At 32.5% G+C, this 23,901-nt stretch overlaps 2 protein-coding genes across 3 annotated transcripts in view; both read right to left on the bottom strand.

The window, feature by feature from the left end:
• Nucleotides 1-9,026, bottom strand: part of LOC132757103 (uncharacterized) — a 32,885-nt gene extending 23,859 nt beyond the window's left edge. Inside the window, exons 1-2 of one of the 2 annotated variants that reach the window (XM_060748288.1) lie at nt 8,927-9,026; nt 154-407 (exon numbers count right to left, since the gene is read on the bottom strand). In XM_060748288.1, coding sequence (XP_060604271.1) covers nt 154-395 — 242 coding nt within the window. In that variant the 5' untranslated portion in view covers nt 396-407; nt 8,927-9,026. The remainder of the gene's footprint in view (nt 1-153; nt 408-8,926) is intronic. The other variant, XM_060748287.1, reaches the window with a different exon arrangement.
• A 6,536-nt stretch (nt 9,027-15,562) lies between these two features.
• LOC132757101 (uncharacterized) overlaps nt 15,563-23,901 on the bottom strand; it is a 32,948-nt gene continuing 24,609 nt past the window's right edge. The window contains exons 6-7 of the mRNA XM_060748286.1: nt 23,551-23,655; nt 15,563-19,148 (exon numbers count right to left, since the gene is read on the bottom strand). Coding sequence (XP_060604269.1) covers nt 18,831-19,148; nt 23,551-23,655 — 423 coding nt within the window. The 3' untranslated portion in view covers nt 15,563-18,830. The remainder of the gene's footprint in view (nt 19,149-23,550; nt 23,656-23,901) is intronic.

Below are 23,901 nucleotides of genomic sequence, written 5' to 3'. Positions count from 1 at the left end.
GCTCCTATTAATCAGATACCCTTATAATTTGGTGATGCTCTATAACTTATCGTTGAACTATTTAATTAACAAGAATATTACTAGTCAGTCAAACAATGACTTTACGAGAAATACTTGCATTTTTACTATATAATACCTAATGGTATTACATACCCTCGGGACATCGGCTGATTGCTCATCAATTTTACTTTATGACTCTTCACAGTCCGGTTATGATGAGTTAAACATCTGTCGCATATGTATCTTCCAAACACGCCACAATTATAACAGAAGTACGATGCTGGCTGGAGCTTTCCATCGGTAGCACAATATGAGCAGACCTCAGTATCCTCTGCATTATCCCACGCTTCGTCACTTCCACTTTCTTTACAACTATGTCCAAGTGACATTGCCATACTCTGAAAATTCTTTGATAAATAAACATTGCCTTTTTAGACATAAACACAATAATGACTTTATCTTTTATTGTGTAAAAAACACTTCATGAAATGTGTTAGTTTCTTCAAATTAATGCTAGTGAAAAGAAATTTCATCATTAACTTACCGAGGGTTTCTATAAAGTTCATTTTTCATTGTATCCCTTTTGTTATGAAAATGTTGATCTCTTTGTTAAAGACGGTTTAGGTTGGGGTGGCAGGTGAAAACACATTTAAGTGAGATATTCTACATTCCACTACTTCCACTATTCCACCTGTCTCTCGTAAACAGACTCAAGCGGGCCTTTAATTTTCATTGAATTAAAAGCGTCATGGCATTTTGTTCTCAAATGTTTTTGAACAAAATATTGAACTGGTCGCAAACAGTTATTGAACCTGCTGTCTAGTAAATAATTGTAAGGAAGATAACTGGGGATATATAGGTATATAGGTGAGTAAAACTTATTTTTTGTTACATAGGCCTCCGACCCAAACTACAACATAATACAACATACGAGACATAGCAATGGAAAATACAATGAGGTGATCATAAATGCACATAGTATATTGTAATATGAACTTTGGTAGACTTATATAAAAGAGATTAACAGACAATACCATAGATATATTACTCTATATGATTACTATTACGATGTTAAATACCGTACAAGTGGTTTGTTCTGCGGTGACTTTATTTCTGCGTTTGCTGCAGTCAGTTTTATCATCGCAGAAATAATCAAAGCACAGAAGGTGCTGAATTTGTCAGAAAGGTGAAGAAACCAATTTGTTTTTGTATAGTGCCACCAGTGCTTTCCATCGTTTTAATTGTAGTTAATTGTCTTTAAGACTAATTGCAACACTGATATTCAATTCAATGTTTATTTGACTGAAACAGTTTGAAAAAAAAAGAGTTGCCTTCCTGGATTTGAACTCCAGACCCCTCGGCCACGGTGAAGTTATATGTAAAAGGCCTGAATAAAAAAAAACCATATTATTTTAAATAAGGGTTTGTAACCCTTATTATTTCGACGCTAACTGTTGTTTAACACAGATGTTAATAATTATGGAGCTTATTATAAGCATGTATGTCTATAAAGGATAAAACAATATTAGAAATTTTCGACCATTCGGGAATTATTTTGCTTGAAACTTAAGGCGCCTGTCATTTGACCATCTTTACGCAGTGATCTCCCCTGAATTTTTTCGGCGTTAGTTTACATATAAAGGGAAGTAACCGCTTCAAAAAGCGGCCTACTTTCGGCATTTGCAATTAACAGCATCAGACTCTGAAATTTCGCTACCATTATTTGTTTGGTCTGACGACCCAAACAACTAAAAACCGCAGAATATTTCTTCATGTTTTTTTACGATATGTGTAATACATTATGACCTGTTTTTTCTTAAGTAATAACGACAAACGGATTATAACGGTAAGCGGGTCGTCGAATTATACAAAATTGCTTTTAGCTAAGTATGTAATATGTGCTTGTAAGAATGTACCTAATGTTTAGTATGCAAATTTATGAATAAAGATATTTAAACACCATAATGTTTGTCTGTACGCTAAAATGTTATTTTTTTTCAACTAAATCATTAAAACCATTTTAACTCTTGTACTGCTAAATAATCGTCGTATACATTTATTTAAATGTTGTCTGATTTACGATAAACTTCTATCAATTGAATTATATTAAAGATACTACCGGGGTATATTTTCATGCAGATCAAAAGATGCATACTGTCTATTGTTTCGCATTACATTTGTTTGCAAGCAAACAATATAATTGTTTGGCAAGCACACAATATAATTGTTTGTAATTACTATACATTAGATCATTTTAATTTTTTTGACATTATTTTGCCTGAATATCCCTTTAAGAATAACGAAAGTAGTTACGGTGATTGCGAACACCCCTGCCTGACACCAAATGGGCATTCAAATCTTTCAATTAGTCCAGATGGGGATTTTATGGCATGATAAAAAGATTTGATCATTTAAAGAAAACTTTGAACTAATATTATTAGTGCATTATTTACTATATAGAGCATTTTTTAATTAACTATTAATTCGATCAAATGCTTTTTCGAAATAAACAGATAAAGCATATCAACGATCTTGAGTTTTTTGTAGATATTTAGTTATTAGACTACACAGACAAGAAAATTTAAATATATTATATATTTATATTATATAGTGTTATAACCACTCCTAAAGCGGCCTTATCCTTTACCTTATACAAAGTCTGCGTCACACAATTTTTTTCAAACCTGCTATTTAAAATAGTTGTAAATCTTTTACTCCGTACAGATAGATAGCTGATCCCGCGATAATTTTTTTGATCATTTTAATTACCATTTTTAAGTATAGATAAGATAAGTGAGATTGACCAATTGTTGGGAAATGTATCGTTATTGTATAGCTTATGGTATGACACACATAAAATTAGGATGAGTCTGTCAGAGGCTGCTTTAATAAACTCAGCTGTGATACCATAACTGCCAGCTGCTTTACCTTATTTGAGTTCAGACGTTTTTGGTATCATCAAACTCACTGTTAACAACGGAATTAAATAAACTATTAAAATAATTATACCACTCTTTAGTTGTTACATAAGCACGATTTAGCCCTGTGTTTGTCTTTTACTTTAAATTATTCCAAAAATATTTCGGACAGCAGCGACATGTTTTTATCTTTCATTAGCTTCATATGTAAGTTTACAGTTACGACATGTTTCGCGATATTCAGATTTGACTAATTTGTAGTAGTTTTAAGTGCTATCAGTGCGTGATCTACGAAATTCTCTTTATCTCAAAATCATTGGTACGAAGTTGTTTACAAGTAGAACCGTACCATTTTTGACATTTCTGGTTTGTATTAAGATTGGAACGTCGGTGGTTCTACTCAGGTGCCCGTTCGTGCCTGAAATAATGCACGGAAGGGCACCTGAGGTCTTCCTCCACCAGTAAAGTTGGAACGTCGCGATATGACCTATACTGTGTCGATGTGACGTAAAACACAAAACAAACAAACAAACAAATTGTATTAAGATTATTAATACACTTATTTCTAGTGTTCATATTTGTTTGATCCAGCATTGTAAAAACAATGTGTTAGTCGCTGTATAGCTAGATTATATCTCTATTATCTAAAGCTGTATCCAAAAAGTCAAACAGAGATTCGAAAACTATAATTAACTTTTCCATAGATTTTTATTGTTGTTTATTTTTTCACACTATTTCAGACTTGCATATAGATTCTCAGAGATATACTAAATACTCGTTCAAGAATATTATCTTCTAATTGCGATGCACACTTAATCTTAACGGGCATGTGAAAAGATTCAATTTTGTTTTCAACATCAAAATCTCAGCCATAATCAGAGAATTACATATCAGACAGAATATAATCAATAAGACTTGAAGTATTATCAGTATAACAACCTTTTCTAGCATCGTTACCATTTCTGCCATTACATATACGAAGCTTAGTACCAATACAAAGCTGAAGCAAGTTTTTGCCGTAATTATTTATAGATTTACCATCAGGATTAGCTCTAGGTGGCAAGCTCTAGGTGGCAAAATAGTATCTTCAATATAAAATGTATCATTAATTTAACAATAGATATTCACCATCCATTGCAATAAAATAAGGTTTGTGGACGTACACGCATTGAATTCAACTAACTAAGACAAAGATGAATAGACCCGGATAGTCACTTTCGAAAATAGCAAACTCGTCAAACAGTGCGTCATGTATTGACGAATTTTCTGGTAACATATATACAAAACCTAAAAGAAAATTATGAAGGACATTAACTTGAGATGTAACAAGTAACAATAAAAAAGTGTTACTAGAAGGTCTCAATTGTATAACTTCAGCATACAGAAATACGATATTTTTAACAAAAACAGATATTCTAACTGAATTTCGTTTTGCTTTTTTGGTATTGGTCTAACAACATCAAAACATGTATAACCTGATACTAAACCATAGATTTGTGCCCAAATTTCTACCAAACGAATAATGCTCAATGACTTAATATTATCAACATAATCGGATGAATCACAAATATAGCTTTGTCCAGTCAATTTTAATGATAAACCAAAAATATTTCAAACACTCAATTTCATAGCATGAATACATATGTCAGAGACAAAATTTGAAACATCATGTCGAATATTCAAATATGGCAGTTTATTATTCAGACCTTGTCCACTGTCCTATTTCTCAGGAACAATATCATCATTGTCAAAGTCAGATATATAGGGTACACCGTCCCTAATCAGCTTATCACATTTAATATACGATCTTTTGTTCAGCTTCTTAAAGATGTCGATATAATGAGTAACTTTCCTTGAATGCGAGGTAAAATCTTCAGATACTCGAATATCGTCATATTCTAGTTGATCGCTGCTGTGTGCTTTAGATTTTCTGATTCAGATCTATATATTCGAATTGTTAAACTTAACAATTATTGGAGATATTACTTTTCTTGTAAAGCGATGTGCACGTTCTAGCTCAATAGTGGATCGTCTATCTCAAGATTTTTCGATAAGTAATTTCTTACATTAGCTTCAGGCTCATCCCATTATTCATGGCTTTCTTGTCGAAACCCCAAGAAAAGTTTTAAAAATGTATATGTCATTATAATATTACTTGCAAAATGATTGACGTTGTATAATGTTTTACGGTCTGAAAGAAAGAAAGAAGTGATTGACAATGGTCAAAATAAACTTGACCGTATAAGACAGTCAAAGATACGGGAAACTATAAAAACAAAAAGCAATTAAGAACCTTAGCCGGGCGGGGGACAATGTTCGACTTTTTATTTTTTCTAAACAAATCTTTAGAAAGCAAACTAAAGAAAAAATGAAGTTTTTCCTTTTGTAAATTTTTATAGGTCTGTCTAGTCACACTTGTTGGTTTTGTCCAAGGAGGAATCCTTTCCATAAATAAATGACAAAGTTAAGAAAATATAATCAAAATGCAATCATTTGACGGTCAATGTCATATAAAGGTCAAGGTCATGTTTGTATTATTTGTCTATTTGTCTATTTGGCCACAAGTGTTGTTTTGTCCATTTATGAGTAAAATCCGTATAAAAATAACAATAATAAATTATCATGACAACTTAACCAAAAATCAAAGGTCATTTAAGGCTCATTGCCAAAGTCAGCTGTAACTTTCAGAATGTCTTGTCCGTAAGATTATTTTGTGGAATTATGAAAATAATCCATCGATTAATTACTAAGCTACTGTCAATTATAGCAAACAAATGAAAATTTAATAATGTAACTTCGAGGTCAATTTTATAAAAGAGCCAAGGTTAATTTGAGTTCAATATACATAAAGGTCTTATCCGAAAATAGCTCTATTATAATATAAAGTAACTCCATTCAAAAATAAAAACGTTATGCAGGTACATGTACAGCAAAGGAATGAAAAAAAATCAATATATTGACCTTCAAGGTAAATGTAATTTACGAGTGAAGGTCAATGTCTACTTTGTCTACTCAAATGTCTATCCTAAATGATTATTATGTTCAAGATTGATGACAATCCATTTAAAAATAAGTTATGGCCACTTATAGCAAAAATCAGCAAAACAGCAAAATTTAGACACTTGATATTAACGGTCAATGTTATTTATGAATTAAGGTCAAAGTTAGTCTAGACTACGTAAAGATATTGTCCCAAGACTTGTTGTGACCAAGTGTGAAGACAATACACTAAGAACTTAAAAAGTTATGATCAAGGTACAAGGTTTTTGTTTGTTTATTGGTTTTATTTTCAAATCTAGCTAAGTGAAAAAGTCTGCTCAAGACATAAAATGCTCAGGTGAGCTTAAAAGTAATACACTGGGTAAAAAAGTAAGCCATCTGATATCAAAGTTAAAATCTTCAACTGAGACTGTCGTTGTTAATAGAAATTCATACAAAATAGTAAGTCACTAGGTTAATGTATAACTCTTGATCTACATAAGAAATTTTGCACCCGATCCAAATTTCAAAGCTGTAGCTCTATTGACAAAAGTAGGTCACCGGGCCAAAATGTCACAATTAAATTGATATGTATGGCAATAATTAAACATTAGCAGTGAAAAATTGTTGTTTACAAGGACAATTACTTCTGAAGTATGGAGTCATTTTTCTTAAGCTCTGTACTTATATTATCCGCAGAGAGACCTATCATCTTATGAAGATTGAAGTTGGTTCCTTATATGATTCTGACAAAAATTATGTTGAGGGCAAAACTTGAAAAAAAAATATTACGGTAAAAGTGTTTACTTGTTAACTGCACTCCTCTTGAATTTATGATTGACAACTCAAATATTTTACGAGTTATGATCCAGACAAAATTAAGCATAAGAAATTACAAAAGTGGATTATTCTAAATTTTGGAAGTGTAATGTGATCACTGGACTGCATAATGCACACCTCCTTTATGAAAGCATTCGGAATACGTCGCCTATTATACATTATTTCCATAACGTAAAAACGGATTCAAAATAATTCTACCACGAAATCTTTAATGTAAACAATTACAGACTGTGAAATATTTGCATTATGTATGGCGAATGTATTTATTTTACATCCAAAGAAAATACAAAATTTATTTAGGTAACATTATAATTGAAAAATATGTCAATTATAACCAAATTTAAACTTTCGTTAACAGGTTACTGTTTTTAGTTTTTTTCGTTTATAAAGAATATCATTTCGACTTCATAGTGTAAAATTACTCTTTGAAAATGGATTTCTACATAGATATGCTATCTACATCTCTGCACGCAATAATGAAATACACTAGCTTAATACAATAATAAGCCATTTGTTTTGAAAAATTTGTTCCGGTTAGGTGGATTCCTGCTTACGTTTGTTAGTGCATGATGGAAGAGGAAACCAGTCTAGGTTTCCGCTGCAATCGTGACAATTCGGGCAATTCCGTAATATTGCGGAATCAAATCTAAGCTATTTTAGTTACTTCGGTAATCGCAGTTTGTGTCTATAAATAGGATTTCTATTTTACTTGATTTATCGGTTTAAAGCGTAAATAGAAGGAAGAAATAAATTATTAACAAAAATGTTCCATTTCAATTCGTTTTCAAGACGCAAAAGTAACTTGGTGATCTGTAATCTAAAAATAGCCCATGCATATCATTTACCTTACCAGGTGCTGATCTACAGATAGCGCATCCTTTGTTGTCGTTATATCTGTGATAAATAGACAATTGACATAGATATTTTAGGTGTAACATGGTTGATTCATGCATATTAATAAGTGCCACGTAACGAAGTCTTTAAGTGCATTTACATGTCTATAAAGCTGCTATTTAAATGAAATTAGCACTTGTTTCCCTTCAGTATGATAGATAGATACTTTTATTTTCTCCACGCGGGAGAGCCTATGTTAGTATTTTTACGATTGATTATTTTCTTTATTAGTTTTATACAATAGAGAATATATTTCAACTCGTTTTTGAAAAAAAAATATTCGTGTTTACAAAAAAAAGTTGTTACTGTTATCGTCAGCATGTTCCGGTTCAGTAATAATCAGTAGACTTCTGTCCTTTTTTTTTGTCCAAATTTGCATGAATAACACTAGTGGCACAAATGGGCACAGGTGCAGGTCCAGTCTTGGGGCTACCCTACCTACCCTTTTAAAAGTGAAACTTTTTTTTCGAAAAATTCCTAATCAAACATTTATGTTATACAAATAATTTAAAAAAATAGTGATAATAAATTGGCCCTATTTACCTGTAAAACATAGGTACCTTTTTTTTAACTGGTAAATAAAGTTAATTTATTATTACTTTTTTATAATTATTTCTTTATCATAAAGGGTTAATTTAGAAGGGTTTTCAAGAAAAAACATTTTTAAAGGGATGTGATGAGGGCACAACTGGGCAAGCCTAAATTCCTTTTAAAAGGAAACTTTATTTTAGTTTTTAGTGGAGGTAAGACCGAAATACCGATAATTCATACTATACATATTATTGTTCGGGGTTTGGTGGATGTTTCCGACAAGTCACGATTGTCATTAAATTTGTCTACTTAGGAAGTTTCAAGTTGATATCTAAAATAGTTTTAGATTAATTATAAATAGTAGTTATCATTCACTGCACTCCTTCTACGAGTAAATATTATCCATCCGCTGATGAAGTTATTAATAAGTTCATAACTTAATTTTTTTTCGAATTAGACTCCGGACTAAATGTTAGACGGAAAGACAGACAGACAGATAGACAGTTACATTAATGATTAATTAATACATTCTGGTTAAGATGACCTGACTTTTTCCCACGAATAAACAGCTATTCAGGGTTTATTATAATTTTGTTTTTTTTAAGTTAGTTTCTGTTTCGATAACCGACATTCTAAAGGAGGAAAGTAATTCTTAATTGGTGTTAACAATATAATAAAGATAATGACATTGACAATTATAACATTGAGTCATATATAAAAATCTATTATTATTTATACAATCATGAGAAAATAATTTTCAATACCTTGGTAAGTGCCTAGGCGGTTCAATAAGGAAGTAAATATCCATACAATATGAGAAATATCCGTTCTATCTCCTCCAACTACCGTTCCAGCAATCGCAACTTTTCGGCCCTTTCCGTCAGTCTTCGGATCAATCCTAGAACTGCCATTCGGAACTGCCTCGGCTATTATCTATAATAACCTCGGAAACAATACGGATTGAAAGTAGTTTCAGATGTAAACAGAAACAGAGATAATGTAAAACGAATGTATATATTTGACATCCAAAAGAAAAGTCGGTTCACTTATGATTGAAAATATCTCTGAGTGACAACTATTAGTAATTTAAATATGCCCACTGATGTACAATTTTAACAAATCCGACTGAATGTCAACAGGTTGTTTTTTTGTACGTTTGGTTTCTACAACCGTAATAATAAATACACAAATAATGTTTTGTTTGCTTTTGAATCTATGAATTCACTTATTTTTAGGTGGAATTTTACTACATATATTGGAAATGAACAATTCCCAACACTATTACATGTTTAGTGCTTAGCGTAAGTTAGACAGAAATACCGCATCCGTTCTGTGTATTCATACTATTGTGTCCGATAAGGATAACAATAATAGCCGAGGACGTTCCGATTTCCATAACCGTACATTTTTGATTTTGATAGAGGCGAAAATATATTTGACGACGATAGATTCGTCTATTTTCACTCGACTGTATATATGAATATAAAGCCAATGCCAGTGAAGGAATTGTTTAATATAATTAAATGGCAGTAATTAAAGTTTGACTTTCAAAGATACATTTTATCAATGTTAATGCGGAAACGCTGGTGTTTGTGCGAATTCAAGCTACAAAATCGGTTCCGTTTGGCAGTGCAGTATTAAGGCTTATACTATATATTAACATTGCGTGTTTCGTACAGTGTACACTGTTTCATGTACGCAATATTACATGGTGCAGAAATATGGGGAGCTTGAAATGTTTAATTTTTTAAAGCGATTTCAGTTGAAATATCTCAAAATAACATGAAATGTTAGAAAGTAAACTTATTGTGTGTTGGTTAGAGTTCAGTGAACTGCAAGCATTGGCGATAGAGTAAGCCTTAGTTATAAAGGATTAAGTACTGAACTTGATCTTTTTCTGATTAAAATCAGATGAAAAATGTTGTAGTATGGGGTTTTTTTTTTTGCATGTTTAAAATTCAATTAATTAAAATTGACAGTCGAAGTCGTTTACCAATCAAGATCAAAATTTGATAGCCAACATGTCGGTTTATTATGTATATGAATCATAAATGACTATTATTATTAATGACAAAGTTATGACTATTTTAACAAGATTAAAAAACAAGAGGCCCATGATGGCCCTGAGGTCGCTCACCTGTATATATCCCCAACCCCACACACCCATAAGAAGATGTTTCATGCTAAACATCTAAGCTCTAGCTCATTGGGCTTTTTAAAAGAAGATTTTTTTAAGTTTATACTATACACATACAGTTAAAAACAATGACACCCCTGGGGCGGGGCCAGTTTTGACCCCAGGGCTTTTATTTGAACAAACTTTGTAGACACTTACTAGAAGATGTTTCATGCTTAATATCTTAACTCTATCTATTTGGGTTTTTTCAAAGAAGATTTTTTAAGATTTTGCTATACACATATAAGGAAAACCAATGACCCCCGGGGCGGGGCCAATTTTGACCCCAGGGCTTTTATTTTAACAAACTTGGTAGACACCTTTTAGAACATGTTTGATGCTAAATATCTTAGCTCTTGCTCTTTGAGTTCTTTAAAGGAAGATTTTTTAAGTTTTTACTACATACATATAGGGAGAATCAATGACCCCCTGGGGCGGGGCCAATTTTGACCCCAGGGCTTTTATTTGAACAAACTTGGTAGACACCCATAAGAAGATGTTTCATGCTAAACATCTTAGCTCTAGCTCATTGGGCTTTTTAAAAGAAGATTTTTTTAAGTTTTTACTATACACATATAGTTAAAAACAATGACACCCCTGGGGCGGGGCCAGTTTTGACCCCAGGTCTTTTATTTGAACAAACTTTGTAGACATTCACTAGAAGATGTTTAATGCTTAAAATCTAAACTCTAGCTATTTGGGTTTTTTCAAAGAAGATTTTTAAGTTTTTGCTATACACATATTAGGAAAATCAATGACCCCTGGGGCGGGGCCAATTTTGACCCCAGGGCTTTTATTTGAACAACTTGGAAGACACCCATTAGAACATGTTTGATGCTAAATATCTTAGCTCTAGCTCTTTGAGTTCTTTAAAAGACGATTTTTAAAGTTTTTACTATATGCATATAGGGAAAATCAATGACCCCCTGGGGCGGGGCCAATTTGGACCCCAGGGATTTTATTTGAACAAACTTGGTAGACACTCATTAGAACATGTTTCATGCTAAATATCTTAGCTCTAGCTCTTTGGGTTCTTTAAAAGAAGAGTTTTTAAGTTTTTACTATATGCATATGGGGAAAATCAATGCCCCCTGGGGCGGGGCCAATTTAGACCCCAGGTCTTTTATTTGAACAAACTTGGTAGACACTCATTAGAACATGTTTCATGCTTAATATCTTAGCTCTAGCTCTTTGGGTTCTTTAAAAGAAGATTTTGTTAAGTTTTTACTATATGCATATAGGGAAAATCAATGACCCCCTGGGGCGGGGCCAATTTTGACTCCAGGGCTTTTATTTGAACAAACTTGGTAGACACTTACTAGAAAATGTTTCATGCCAAATATCTAAGCTCTAGCTCTTAGGGTTTTTTTAAAAGAAGATATTTAAAGTTTTTTCTTTCGATTGCCATGGCAACCAGAGTTCTGCATGGAATTAAATTTTTTGAACAATTTTTAAAGGTGACCACCAAAGAAACATTCCTGTGAAGTTTGGATGAAATTGGCCAAGTGGTTTATGAGGAGATGTCATTTAAAGTAAAAGTTTACGGACGACGGACGGACGGACGGACGACGGACGAAAAGCGATCGCAAAAGCTCACCCTGTCACTTTGTGACATGTGAGCTAAAAACCGAAAAACTCAATATGACCGTCAAGGATATTTTGAGGCATAACTCAAGCTTGAAAAAATATTTTAACGGGTCATTTTTGCCAGAAGTATATTGTCTAATCCGCTCAGGAAAACAGTAAGAAAATTAAAACAATAAACACATAAATTGACCTCGATTAAATTTCAATGTCATATTTTAATTAGTTAACATTCCGATTTTGATCTTTATATGTCCTTAAATTAAGAAGGAAGTTATTAATTTTATCAAAATTCATTATCAGACCTGAACAATCAATACCATTTAAAGGACAGGGTCATATTTACTCATTTGAAACGAAGGCATCTCAAGAGTGTTCCAAGAATGATATATTCGTAAATTAATAACAAAGTTATGACAATTAAGGTATGACCATCCTAACGGGCACTATAAGGAACTGAAAATTGAAATCATAGGTCAGATATATACCTTAAAGGACACTTGTATGCAACATTTAAACAAACTTTACCGTACAGAAATCGAGTTATGGCTATTTTTCTGAATTTAATGTGCCTTTTTTTTCAGAAATAAAGAACCTTTAAATAATCTACAATATCATCCTTAAGAAAACGTAGTTTGCATTAATTTTTGGTGAGAAACATTCAGCTAACAATTCAGATAAGCAATATGATTGTTTCTACTCAAACTTTATGAAATAAGTAAAAAAAATGTTACCCCACCACACCCATTTTTAACACGTTTTTGACCAATTTCCTACTTTAAGAGCTTTTTTTAAATAACCCCTAAAATTAACGAAAAAACAGTGCCTGTTTCTAAGTTTCCCTAAATTTACTCAAATGTATAGTTGTTGATCTTGTTAAATGTTTAATACTTTTAGTATCTAGTTTTGAAAAAAAAGTAAAACAAAAAAGTTGGACCTTCTGGGGTTTGAACCCACGTTCCTAAATTTCAATGTATTTTACGGTAGTACTAGCTTATTTAAATACTCCTCAACACAGAGATAATGCATTAAGATTGTCATACCTTAAAGCAATATTAAATAGTTTGATTTTCACAGTCAATGCTATTTGAAGGTTATGCTCATATCTGAATTATTAAAATGTCAGTTTTGCTATAATACAAAAAATCCGTAAAGTAATACCAAGCTTATTAAAAATGAAGGCAAAATTCATTAATTGACATTGATGACAATCGAAGTCATAGACTCATCAATGTCATATTTGAATCTGTTTTGACAAATGTTTTGTCCAAGTATGTTCAATTAAAATATGATAAACAAGATCAACAAGGAAAGGCGGCGTTCAATGAACGCAACCCCCACATGACCCAGCAACAAGAACCAATGGCAAGGAGCCCAGGGGGACCCCAAACAAAAACAGGACAGAGCACGGACAGGTTAATCATTAAATTATAATTTATTTGTAACTGATTAGGAATTCAAAGAAAATAAAAATAGGCCCACAAAGGGGAAGGGGACAGGAGACCGGGGGGAGGGGGTGGGGAGTAATCAAAGAAATAAAAACTAGAGGCAATGGGGAAGATACTTACCGTAGACGAGAAAACAACAAGGGACACAAGCAAAAGTGTCACCAAAACAGTATGAAACAACATAAGACATACAACTGAGGAACACAGTGGGGTGCCGCCTTGGAACGGTCAGCAGCATAATAATGACTGCTGGGGAGTTTAAACCGGTTAATGGTGCACCAAACCTCGCTCTTAGCCCCAACATGTTCCTATAAACGAGACAGTGTAAATAAAATGAATCCCCGCCAAGTGAAATTCTAACAGTTGTCATGGTTACAAAAGGTTAAATAAGTAAAACACTAAAATGATCATGTAGAAACATATAAAAGTAAACCAAATGACCATAACAAAAGTACTCAATGTCCTAAAGGAAGACAGAGCAACAAGAAAATCACCTACAAGGGCCCGACGAAGCAAGGCAGAAGACGAACATTAAGACAATTCAGTCCCAAAGGGCTTTACGAACTATCCATCATAGAGTCTCCCACTTGGTCCGTCAGATGCAATCAAAAGAGGAAAGCGTAGTGTCCAACTGTAAAAGGGTTGAACACTAAACATGCAGTATGTCTTAAAATAGTAGGGTCATAACCTCTTTTAATAAAACGTTTAATGATTTTAGTAAAAACAGCAGAAAAATTACCATGACCCAAAATCTTACGAAGTTTGTAAACCTTCTTTAATTTCTTGTCCCAAAGATTGCTGTGCACAAGTATGACGACAATGTATGAATTAATTACAAAGTATAGCCAATTTAAGCAAAAACGAACCTAAGAAATTACAATATTTTGACCTTCAATATGAAGATAATTTATAGGTCAAGGTCATATCGTGATTTATTTTTCAAGACATTGTCCTGAAGTTAGTTTTGGTTAAGTATGAAGACAATCCATTTATATATACAAAGAAACTGCAAAATATTGTTCAAATCACGACAAAATCATTAATTTGACCTTCAAGATCAAAGCCATTGAGAAGATCATAATTAAGGAAGACCATGGGTAATGGGAACCTTAAGGAACTGTAAAATTGACAACATAGGACAGTTATATGTCTTCAATGTCACCTGTATGCAAAATTTAAATAAAATTTACCGTGTGGTTTATGAGTTATGGATATATTTCTGAACTAAGACTTTGCCATTAGAAGGGCTTATTTTCAGAAATGAGGAAACTCTAAATAATCTGTAATATCATCATTATAAAAAATGTTTTTCTATTGCCCATTGTTAAGAAACAAATAATAACATTCAGGTAACAAATTACACAAGCAAAATGTTTGTTTCTAAACAAAATGTTCTTAATATGTATAAAAATGTTACCCTACCCCACCCACTTTAAACACTAATTTTACCATTTCCCTATCTAAAATGCCTTATTCAAACTGTTCCTAAAATTTACCATAATGAGGGGCTGTTTTCAAAGTTTGCCTAAATTGTCTTAAAGGTATATTGGTTGATCATGCAAAATATAAAATACTTTTACCATGTAGTTTTTATTTTATTAAACTTTGAAAATACCTGGTATCATATTTGCTATAAATTTTGGCATTTTTTAGCAAATAAATACCTACAATAATTATATAATTAAAATCAAACTTTTTTTTTCTTCCATAAGGGATCAAAGAGATACATAAATAATGTAAAAAAAGAAGATAAAAGGTGGCCCTTCTGCGGTTTGAACCCACGCCCCTCAATTTCAGTGTAGTTTGCAAGCGATTCTAGTCTATTTGAATACTCTTCAAAGTGGAGGTAATGCATTACCCATGGTCTTGTAAAAGAATTGTTGTGTTCAAATATGAAAACAATCCATTTTATCAAAACTATCAAAGTTAAAGCTTTTTATCTCAGAAATCAAGCAAATTTTTGAAGGTCATGATCATTTTATGACAAATTCAGTTTGGTTTACTTGTACACAGGATTGTTGTGTCCAGTAAAAAAGACAATTCATTAACAAAAATAAAAATTGGCCAATGTTAAATTTTCTTGATAAACATTAATGAAGCCTTACTGTACAGTGTAGCAATAGGTCAAAAAAATTATCTAAAATGGGTAAGACAAATAAAATGATTTATAAATGGAAAGAACCAAACACATGTTATTTCAGCATATTTATTATACAAATAGAAAACATAAATTGTATTCTGTGTAACCATTGATGATTTTGTTATACATTGGTTATCACTTAATTTTAGAAAAACCATAAAATCAAACAACCTTTTAACGTTATGGATATTACTAATTAGCATTCCTCACATTAATTATACATACAATGTAGTTGAACTTATTTAAAATCAAATGTAAGTGTTCCTTGATTGTGTTCCTTGGAAAAAGTTTTTGTTATTCATAGTGATCTCAACAATGTTAGAACAAGATCTGAAACATTTTTAGCGAGCACAGATTAAAAATTTAATTAGAGAGACCATCAATTTATTCACTATTACTGACTATGTGTTTACAAAGATGATACAACAAAATAAATTTCTAAGACTTAGACAAAGAAATTTCTTTCAACTTTTAATAAAATGATTGCAAAAAGTTATAGAGCAGCCATCTGCCAAAAGAATCCACAAAGTTAATTATTTTCATTAATTGCTATTAGAAGCGCAATATGATCGTTTTATTTATCGTCAAACAGATATACAGATATAAAATTCATTTCTAACATACACATAGAATATGATGCTGTTGTAAACCAAATCATACCATCAATAACAATCTTTAAAAATACCAATAAAAAGAATATATGTTTATGAATAGCTGTGAATGCTTATTACATGGATGGTTGTGACCTGATGCAAACACGTACAAAAATCAATTAATCCCAATACGTCAAACAAGTATAACACTGTTTCCATTGAAGCTGCATGCCTCAACATGAGCCAAATATTTTTACTTTAAAAATCAAACTAGAGAAAAAAATGTACTTAGAAAATAAAAGCAATTCAAGTGTCAAGTAACAACTACATGTGTCATTAATTACAGATTTTACAGTATTTATCACGTGACTGATGCAGTAAGGGTTATTGTTGAGTATTTTGACATCTTTGTTTTGTAATTTACATAGATTTCAGTGATGTTTGCAAAGTGTATTACTTTCTTTGTATACTACCCGATACTTCACAACTACATACATTTTCAAAAATTTCATGACTATGCTACTTTAACATTATAGCGTTTACTTTCAACTAAATATTGGTGAATAAAATACAATTGGACAATATTGTTTTCAAGACAAGCTTAAGTCATCATGGACCACAAACACAGTTCGAGTTGAAAAAAAATATTGACTTCATTTTCTCATTAATATTTTGCTTAACCTAGGAAGACAAGGGCATTCATTTCATTAAAAGTGGGGAATTCTTTTATCATATGTTACCACAACATGGTTTGTGTGGCACAATTCTAGCGAAAGAAGACCTTAAGACGGAAGGTTGTGGTTGTTCGAAGGTGCCTGCCTGTGCCTTCCTTTCATAAAACACAAAGGGGCATTAAGAAAAATCACTTCCGTGTTGTCATGCCTTGTGTTCCTTTTCTTACATTTTATTAATTTATTTCATGTATCTATTTTTTATTCTTATTTTATTTCATTTCCTTTGGGGGACCACGGGTAAGTTTAATGTCTCATCAAACAGTATAACTCAATTCAGCTTACTGGTGTGGGAAGACAACATGTGGTTTTCCATGCAATATTTCTGGCACAAGCAGGCGCATAAGTAAAATTGCCAACATACCTTTAACTAGCTGGAACTAGCTGGAGGGCTTCCTCGCATGCGAAAAAAATACACAATGAACCTAATGCGGTGAGGGGCAAGTAATTTTAAATCAATGATTTTTACCTCAAGGTCACTGACACCTCACCTATTTATTTAAAAATTTTGTTGTAAGGAAAATGTGGACATGTAATGGTTAATGGGGCAAACCATGACAAAAAAAATGCAAACCTTGCAATACAGCAAATCACTAATCATAATATAACACACATAAAACCTACCGTGAAGCAATTTCTGTTTGTAAAGATGCTGTCAGTGTCTTGTCTTACTTTGATACAAAGTCAATACAAGTGTTTTAAAGCTGCACGCCTCCAGATGAGCCAAAATATTTTAAAAAAAAACAATCTTAAGAAAAAGAAGTGTACTAAGACTTTAGGAAAAGTAAAAAGATTCAAAAATATATCTACATGTTGTGTGAGATTAGTGACTGATTTTGAAGTATTTCAAATTTGTCACCATTTTTCTAATGCCTGACTAACACAGAAAGGGCTATTTTAAAATTTTGACCTCTGTTAATTTATTATAAGTAGATTGAAGTGTTATGTGTAATGTGTAAATTATTTTCTTTGTTCACAACATGATACATTTACATACATTTTAAATTGGCATGAATCTGGAGGCATCTGAATTCTATCTCTGAACATTGTAATATGTAAATCATAAAGAACAATGTTTATTTAACATCATTACAAATGTTTATATATATTTTATCATATACAGCAATATACAATTTATGTGACATCTACATACGAGAGCTGTCACAGGACTGAAAAATACCCCACCTAACTTCTATGACAGGATATTATGCATTGAATGTATTATTATTATTGAAAAAAAAAACATTTCAGCTGAGACAGGAACAAAAAAATATTTGAAAGGTATAGAATCTATAGTGTAGACACAAAATGTAAAACTTTGACCTTAAATGGTAAATATGACCTTAGGTATGCACAGCAGTGTCATAGAGAACCGCACATTGCCTAGTGGAGGATAACATTTGAGATAAATTTTAAGAAAATCCTTCAACTGGTATAGGATTTATAAAGTGGACAAAAACCTTTGACCTTTAATGGTGACCTTGACCTTGTACAATGGCAGCATGGATTCTGCACAATTCCTCATTGAGGTAACAGCTGACCTAAGTTTAAAGAAAATCCTTCAAGGGTACATGATTTATAGAGGAGACTCTAAAATGTACGATTTTTTACCGATGACATTTAAGGGTGACACTGACCTTGAACTAACACTGCGGTGTCATGGGTTCTGCAAATTGCTTAAGCTGAGGTGTGAATTTGGGCCAAGTTTAAAAGGGTAAAGGATTTGTAAAGTCGTAACAATGGAGAATGATCGATTGACTGCCAACTTGCAAAGTGATTCCAGTATAGTTTCCACCAAATTATGTGTGTGGGGGTTATAATAGATAACGTATATTGTATAATTGTCCTGGTTTCAAACAAAATGTCCAACCAGAATTTAAGAAAATTCAGCAAAACTGCAAAAAAAATTATATTAGAATATCATTTAGATATACTCTATCCCTTATCTTTCAGAACATACATAAACTACATAAGCTAAATACAAGTCAAAAAATATTCATTTCTTCTTGCTTACAACTTTTACTGGTTCGGCTACACCTTTAGACAGAAGTCCACCATCTCTACCATTATAAAGTGGTGGCCAAACCAAAAAATCGATTGTTTGTCCAGACTGACTATACACTGTATAGATATTCGTATCAATCTTCTCGCCTTGTTTGACATCCATTTTCATTACCAAAGGAGGGTCATGCAGAGCCATAAGCCAGCAAACCTCAGCACATGTCTGTAGATAAGGTGTACAGGCTTCTATATGCTTCTTATCAAATTCCTTTTTCTCCCTTTTATCCCATGTCTTAGAGTCTGCAAGTAATGCCTATAACGAAATTAAATTTCAAGAACTTTTTAGCATCTTCTTATTCAAATATTGTTTAAAAATCAACGGAAAAGAAAAACAAATTCTGTAGCAGAAAAATATGGCTACATGATTTTTAATGCTAGAGGTAATATAAACTTGCTCATTGTCCACAATAGGGCATGTCAATGTACATTTTAAAACAGCCCATCATCAGACATCTATCTAAGAGGAAACACAATGACATTTGGAAGTTGATCAGCCAACTGGCTGATAGACACTATGTAGTTTCAAAATTTGCAAATGTTATTACTGAAGACGTCCAAATATGCCAAAATTCATTGAATTATAAAATTCTGAAAATGTATGCACATTACGTAAATTAGGAAAATTTGTAAACAATGCTTTTACACTAAGAAAAGAAAGATTATACACAAATGATTAGTAGTCATTATTGTTAAGTTAATTATATTTATTTGTTTTTAATAAGTAAAATTTGTGTGAAATGGATAATTATGTCAATAATATATATGTAAATGCATCCCTTAATTTTTAGGCTTAATAATTTTGAATTAGTGAATGCTTTAGTTTAGAAGATATACATGTCAAGGATATATATTTGTAAATGTATAGCTAAATGATCCTTTTTAAATCGAACCACTCTCTATAGCTAAATTTACTGACTAATGGTTATGTTGTTCTTGTGTTTTGTTTAGGCAAGAACAACATACATGTACTCGAACAAGTATAAATATAATTTTATATGATACAGTATATACATCCGAGTTTTTGTCAAATTCATTTAATTTTTTAAATTGATTCACATTCTATATCTCAATTTACCGACAAATGGTTATGTTTGATTATACACATACTCAAGCAAATATGAATATAAATTTATATGATGCATTATATATATACATGTACCTTATCAAATAAATTCAATACAATGTATGAAGTTCACTTCTCTGTAAGTTTTGCTAGACAGTGGTGATTTATTTAACATTAGGTTAAATTGAACGTCCTTTTGTTCTGATGTTCATTTTAATTGATGATATACAATTTTGTGTATACATTCTCCACTTACACATGTTATGTATATGCTTTACACTGTCTTGTCATGTATCATGTATCTGTTTATTCTCATTGACCATTTGGTCCAATGGAATATTGAAATAAACTTAACAAAAACCTTTCATAAATGTGGAAATATCAATCCAGCATATTATACATCTTGTTTTCTCTTTTAGACTGACGGACACTGTAAAGGTCATATGGACATTCCAGCTTAACTGATGAATATAATATGTTGAAGAACTCATGTGTCCCTTTGTGCTTTATTTCAGGCACCTGAGTAGAACCACTTATCTTCTGTAAGGTAGCTGGACATCTTCCTAACAAGAAACAATCCAAAGTCTCTGATGAGATTCTAACCCACAGTATTAATGGGCAAGTGATTTGAAGTCCGAGTTAACCACTAGGCTATTGATGTCTATTTCATGTCTTTTAAAGATAACAGGAGTTTTTAATTATTATACTGAAACAAACATTTCAATTCATCATTTCATTCACATGAATAATGAAAACAATACATTAACTAGAAGGGGTTTTTGTCACAAAAACATATGCCAATTTCATGTCTTTTAAGGATTAAGGGAGATTTTAATTATTAGGCTTCAACAATTATTTCAATTTATCATTCCAGTCTAATGAAACCTCTCCAAATGAATGATTAACAAGAACGTGTTTGTTTAACACAAATGCCCCCAGCTCCGATTCTTGTCAGTAGCAATATTTCAAAAAATGTTTACCCATTCACTCAGTTATGGACAGAAACATTGCCCAAAAATTGTAAACACAAGTTGTATAGCTTGACAGAGTCATGGCATTTTGTAATTGTGTAATATATAAGTTGCCAAGTCATTGCTATATAAATATTCATTTTTATCAAATATATATAAATGTAAGAAATCTATACTTATCACCCTTGACCTTGACCCACTGACACCTATAGAATATCATCCTACCAAATACGAAATACACCTGTCAATAAATAAAGGCTGTATGGGCAAAAATGTTAAAATCTATTTTGAGCATAGATGACCTTGATCAAACTGACCCGTAACTCCATCCAAAGGAAAAATACCATGCAAGTTATCTTCCAACCAAATATGAAATAAATCTGTCAATAAATAAAGGCTGTATGGGCAAAAGTGTAAAAATCTATGACCTTGACCCAACTGACCCCTAACTCAATCCAAAGTAAGAATAACATGCAAGTAATCTTCCTACCGAATATGAAATATACCTGTCAATAAATAAAGGCTTTTATGGGCAAAGTGTAAAAATCTATTTTTAGCACTATTGACCTTGACACACTGATCTCTAACTCAATCAAAAGGAAGAATACCATGCAAAGTATCTTCCTGTCAAATATGAAATACACCTGTCAATAAATAAAGGCTGTATGGGCAAATGTGTAAAAATCTATTTTTAGCACAAGTGACCTTGACCCACTGATCCCTACCTTAATCAAAAGGATGAATACCATGCAAGTAATCTTCCTACCAAATATGAAATATATCTGTCAATAAATAAAGGCTGTATGAGCAAAAGTGTAAAAATCTATTTTTAGCACTGGTGACCTTAACCCAACTGACCACTAACTCCATCAAATTTTATGTTCCTATCAATTATAAATGACATCTCTCTATAGAATATGGTTAATACACCAGTAAAAATCTTTTTTTAACATTGGTGACCTTGACATTGGTGACATTGACCTTGACTTAAATGACCCCTTACTATACCCAAGGAAGGAGGACCTCCCTCAGCATGGTTGTATTAAACATGAAAGACATCAACCAAAAAAATAAAGGCTGTATGAGCAAAAATGTTTAAATTTATTTTCTAATCCAGTGACCTTGACCTTGACCCTAGAGACCACTTACTCCACAAAAAATTAGAGGACCATCAAAGGTATCCAACTACCAAATATGCAAGATATCATTAAATAAATTAAGCAATTAAGAGAAATTTATGATAAATCCAACTTGCCGTAATATGTTAACCAGACAGGCCCTATTTTCAAAGTGAAAAATGGGAAATATCTGGGAAATATGGATGACACAGTTATATAACTTGGCAATACCATGTACTTTGTATTGATAAGTAAGTGTGGAAATTATGAAGCCATAAGTATAGATAGAACTTAAGATATTTCCAACTTGCCCTTTAAGGTTAACCATTATTCATTTTCTAAGTGCTGAAAAGGGCAATAACTTGGTAAATATGGAAACCATAGTTATGTAACTTGACCAGATCATGTACTTTGTATTGATTAGTAAGTGTGTAAACTAAGAAGCCATTGGTACAAGGAGTACTTAAGAAAAATCCAACTTGCCGTTCTAGGTTAACCTCGTGCGGACAGACGGACGGACGGTTCACTTACTATATGCCCGGGGGCATAAAAAAACAATACATTAACTGGAAGGGGATTATGTCACAAAAACATGTCTCCCAAAACAATGTATGGTACTGATCACTCCTGTGAATTTTGGTCAAAATCCTACCAGCAGTTTGACCTGTGAAAGCTATATAAGATATTTCTATTTATAGCTCTGGGGCTATTTTGTGTAGTGAAGCAGAACGTGCCATGTACATCTAGGGAGGGTTCTGATCACATCTGTGTAGTTTCATTGTAATCCCACAGGCAGTTCAACCTGTGATAACCGGACTAGATTGTTCTATTTATAACTCTTGCGACCATTTTGTGCAGAGGAGGGAACATGCCCACAATATGTACAACTAGGGATGGTACTGATCACTAATGTGAAGTTTCATTGAAATCACATTAGCAGTTTGACCTTTGAAAGCCGGACAAGATCTTTCTATTCATAGCTCTGGCATCCATCTTGTGCAGCAAAGCTAAACATGCCTGTTATATGCACAATTAGGGATGGTACTGATCACTTCTGTGTAGTTTCATTGTGAAAGCCAGGCTTTTCTATTTATAGCTGTGGTGGCAATATTGTGCAGGGGAGCGGAACATGTGGACGATATACACAACTTGGGATTGGACTGTGAAATCAATTTGACCAGTGAAATTCGGACAAGTTTTTTCTATTGATCATTCTTGTGGCCATTTTGTGCAGTGAAGCGGTACGTGCCAGCGAAATGCACAACTATGGATGGTACTGATTTCTCCTGTAAAGTTTCACTGAAATCCGGCCAGCAGTTTGACCTGTAACAGCCGAACAAGGGGAATGCAGACAGACAGACAGCAACAAGAGTATGTTATGGATGACATCATTTGCGGAGACATAATTCATGTGATGGATCAATTCAGTTTCAACTTCAAGTTCACAGCAACAAATCTGAATTGTACACTTAATGGACTATCAAATGGCTCTGTTGACATTACCTGTTTAACCTCCTCTATGACAGGTGGTGATACTCCAACCCGTTTTCGTAGATCGTTTAGTGATGGCTGGTCCTTTGATGTAATTCTGGGTCTGTCAGTCAGTCCCTGTAAAGATTTCAAAAATTCATTAGTACTTTTCTATACAAGTCTATATAAAGTAAGTGACCCTGAGGTGGAGCCAATATTGACCTCAGGGGCATGATTTATATCAACGTTGTAGAAATTCACAAGACAATGCTACATGCCAAATATTTAACCCTTGAACATAGTAGTTTCATGCAAAAAGATTAATTATGTTTTCCTTTATAATACGTTTTCCTGTATAAGCCTTGTCCCGGTAAGGCTGAACAT

The sequence above is a fragment of the Ruditapes philippinarum genome, unplaced genomic scaffold (genome assembly GCF_026571515.1).
Source record: "Ruditapes philippinarum isolate M1 unplaced genomic scaffold, ASM2657151v2 ctg636_1_1_1_1, whole genome shotgun sequence".
NCBI classification, from domain to species: Eukaryota; Metazoa; Mollusca; class Bivalvia; order Venerida; family Veneridae; genus Ruditapes; species Ruditapes philippinarum.
The sequence above is the reverse complement of the archived record's forward strand: the minus strand, read 5'-3'. Positions and strand labels throughout refer to the sequence as shown.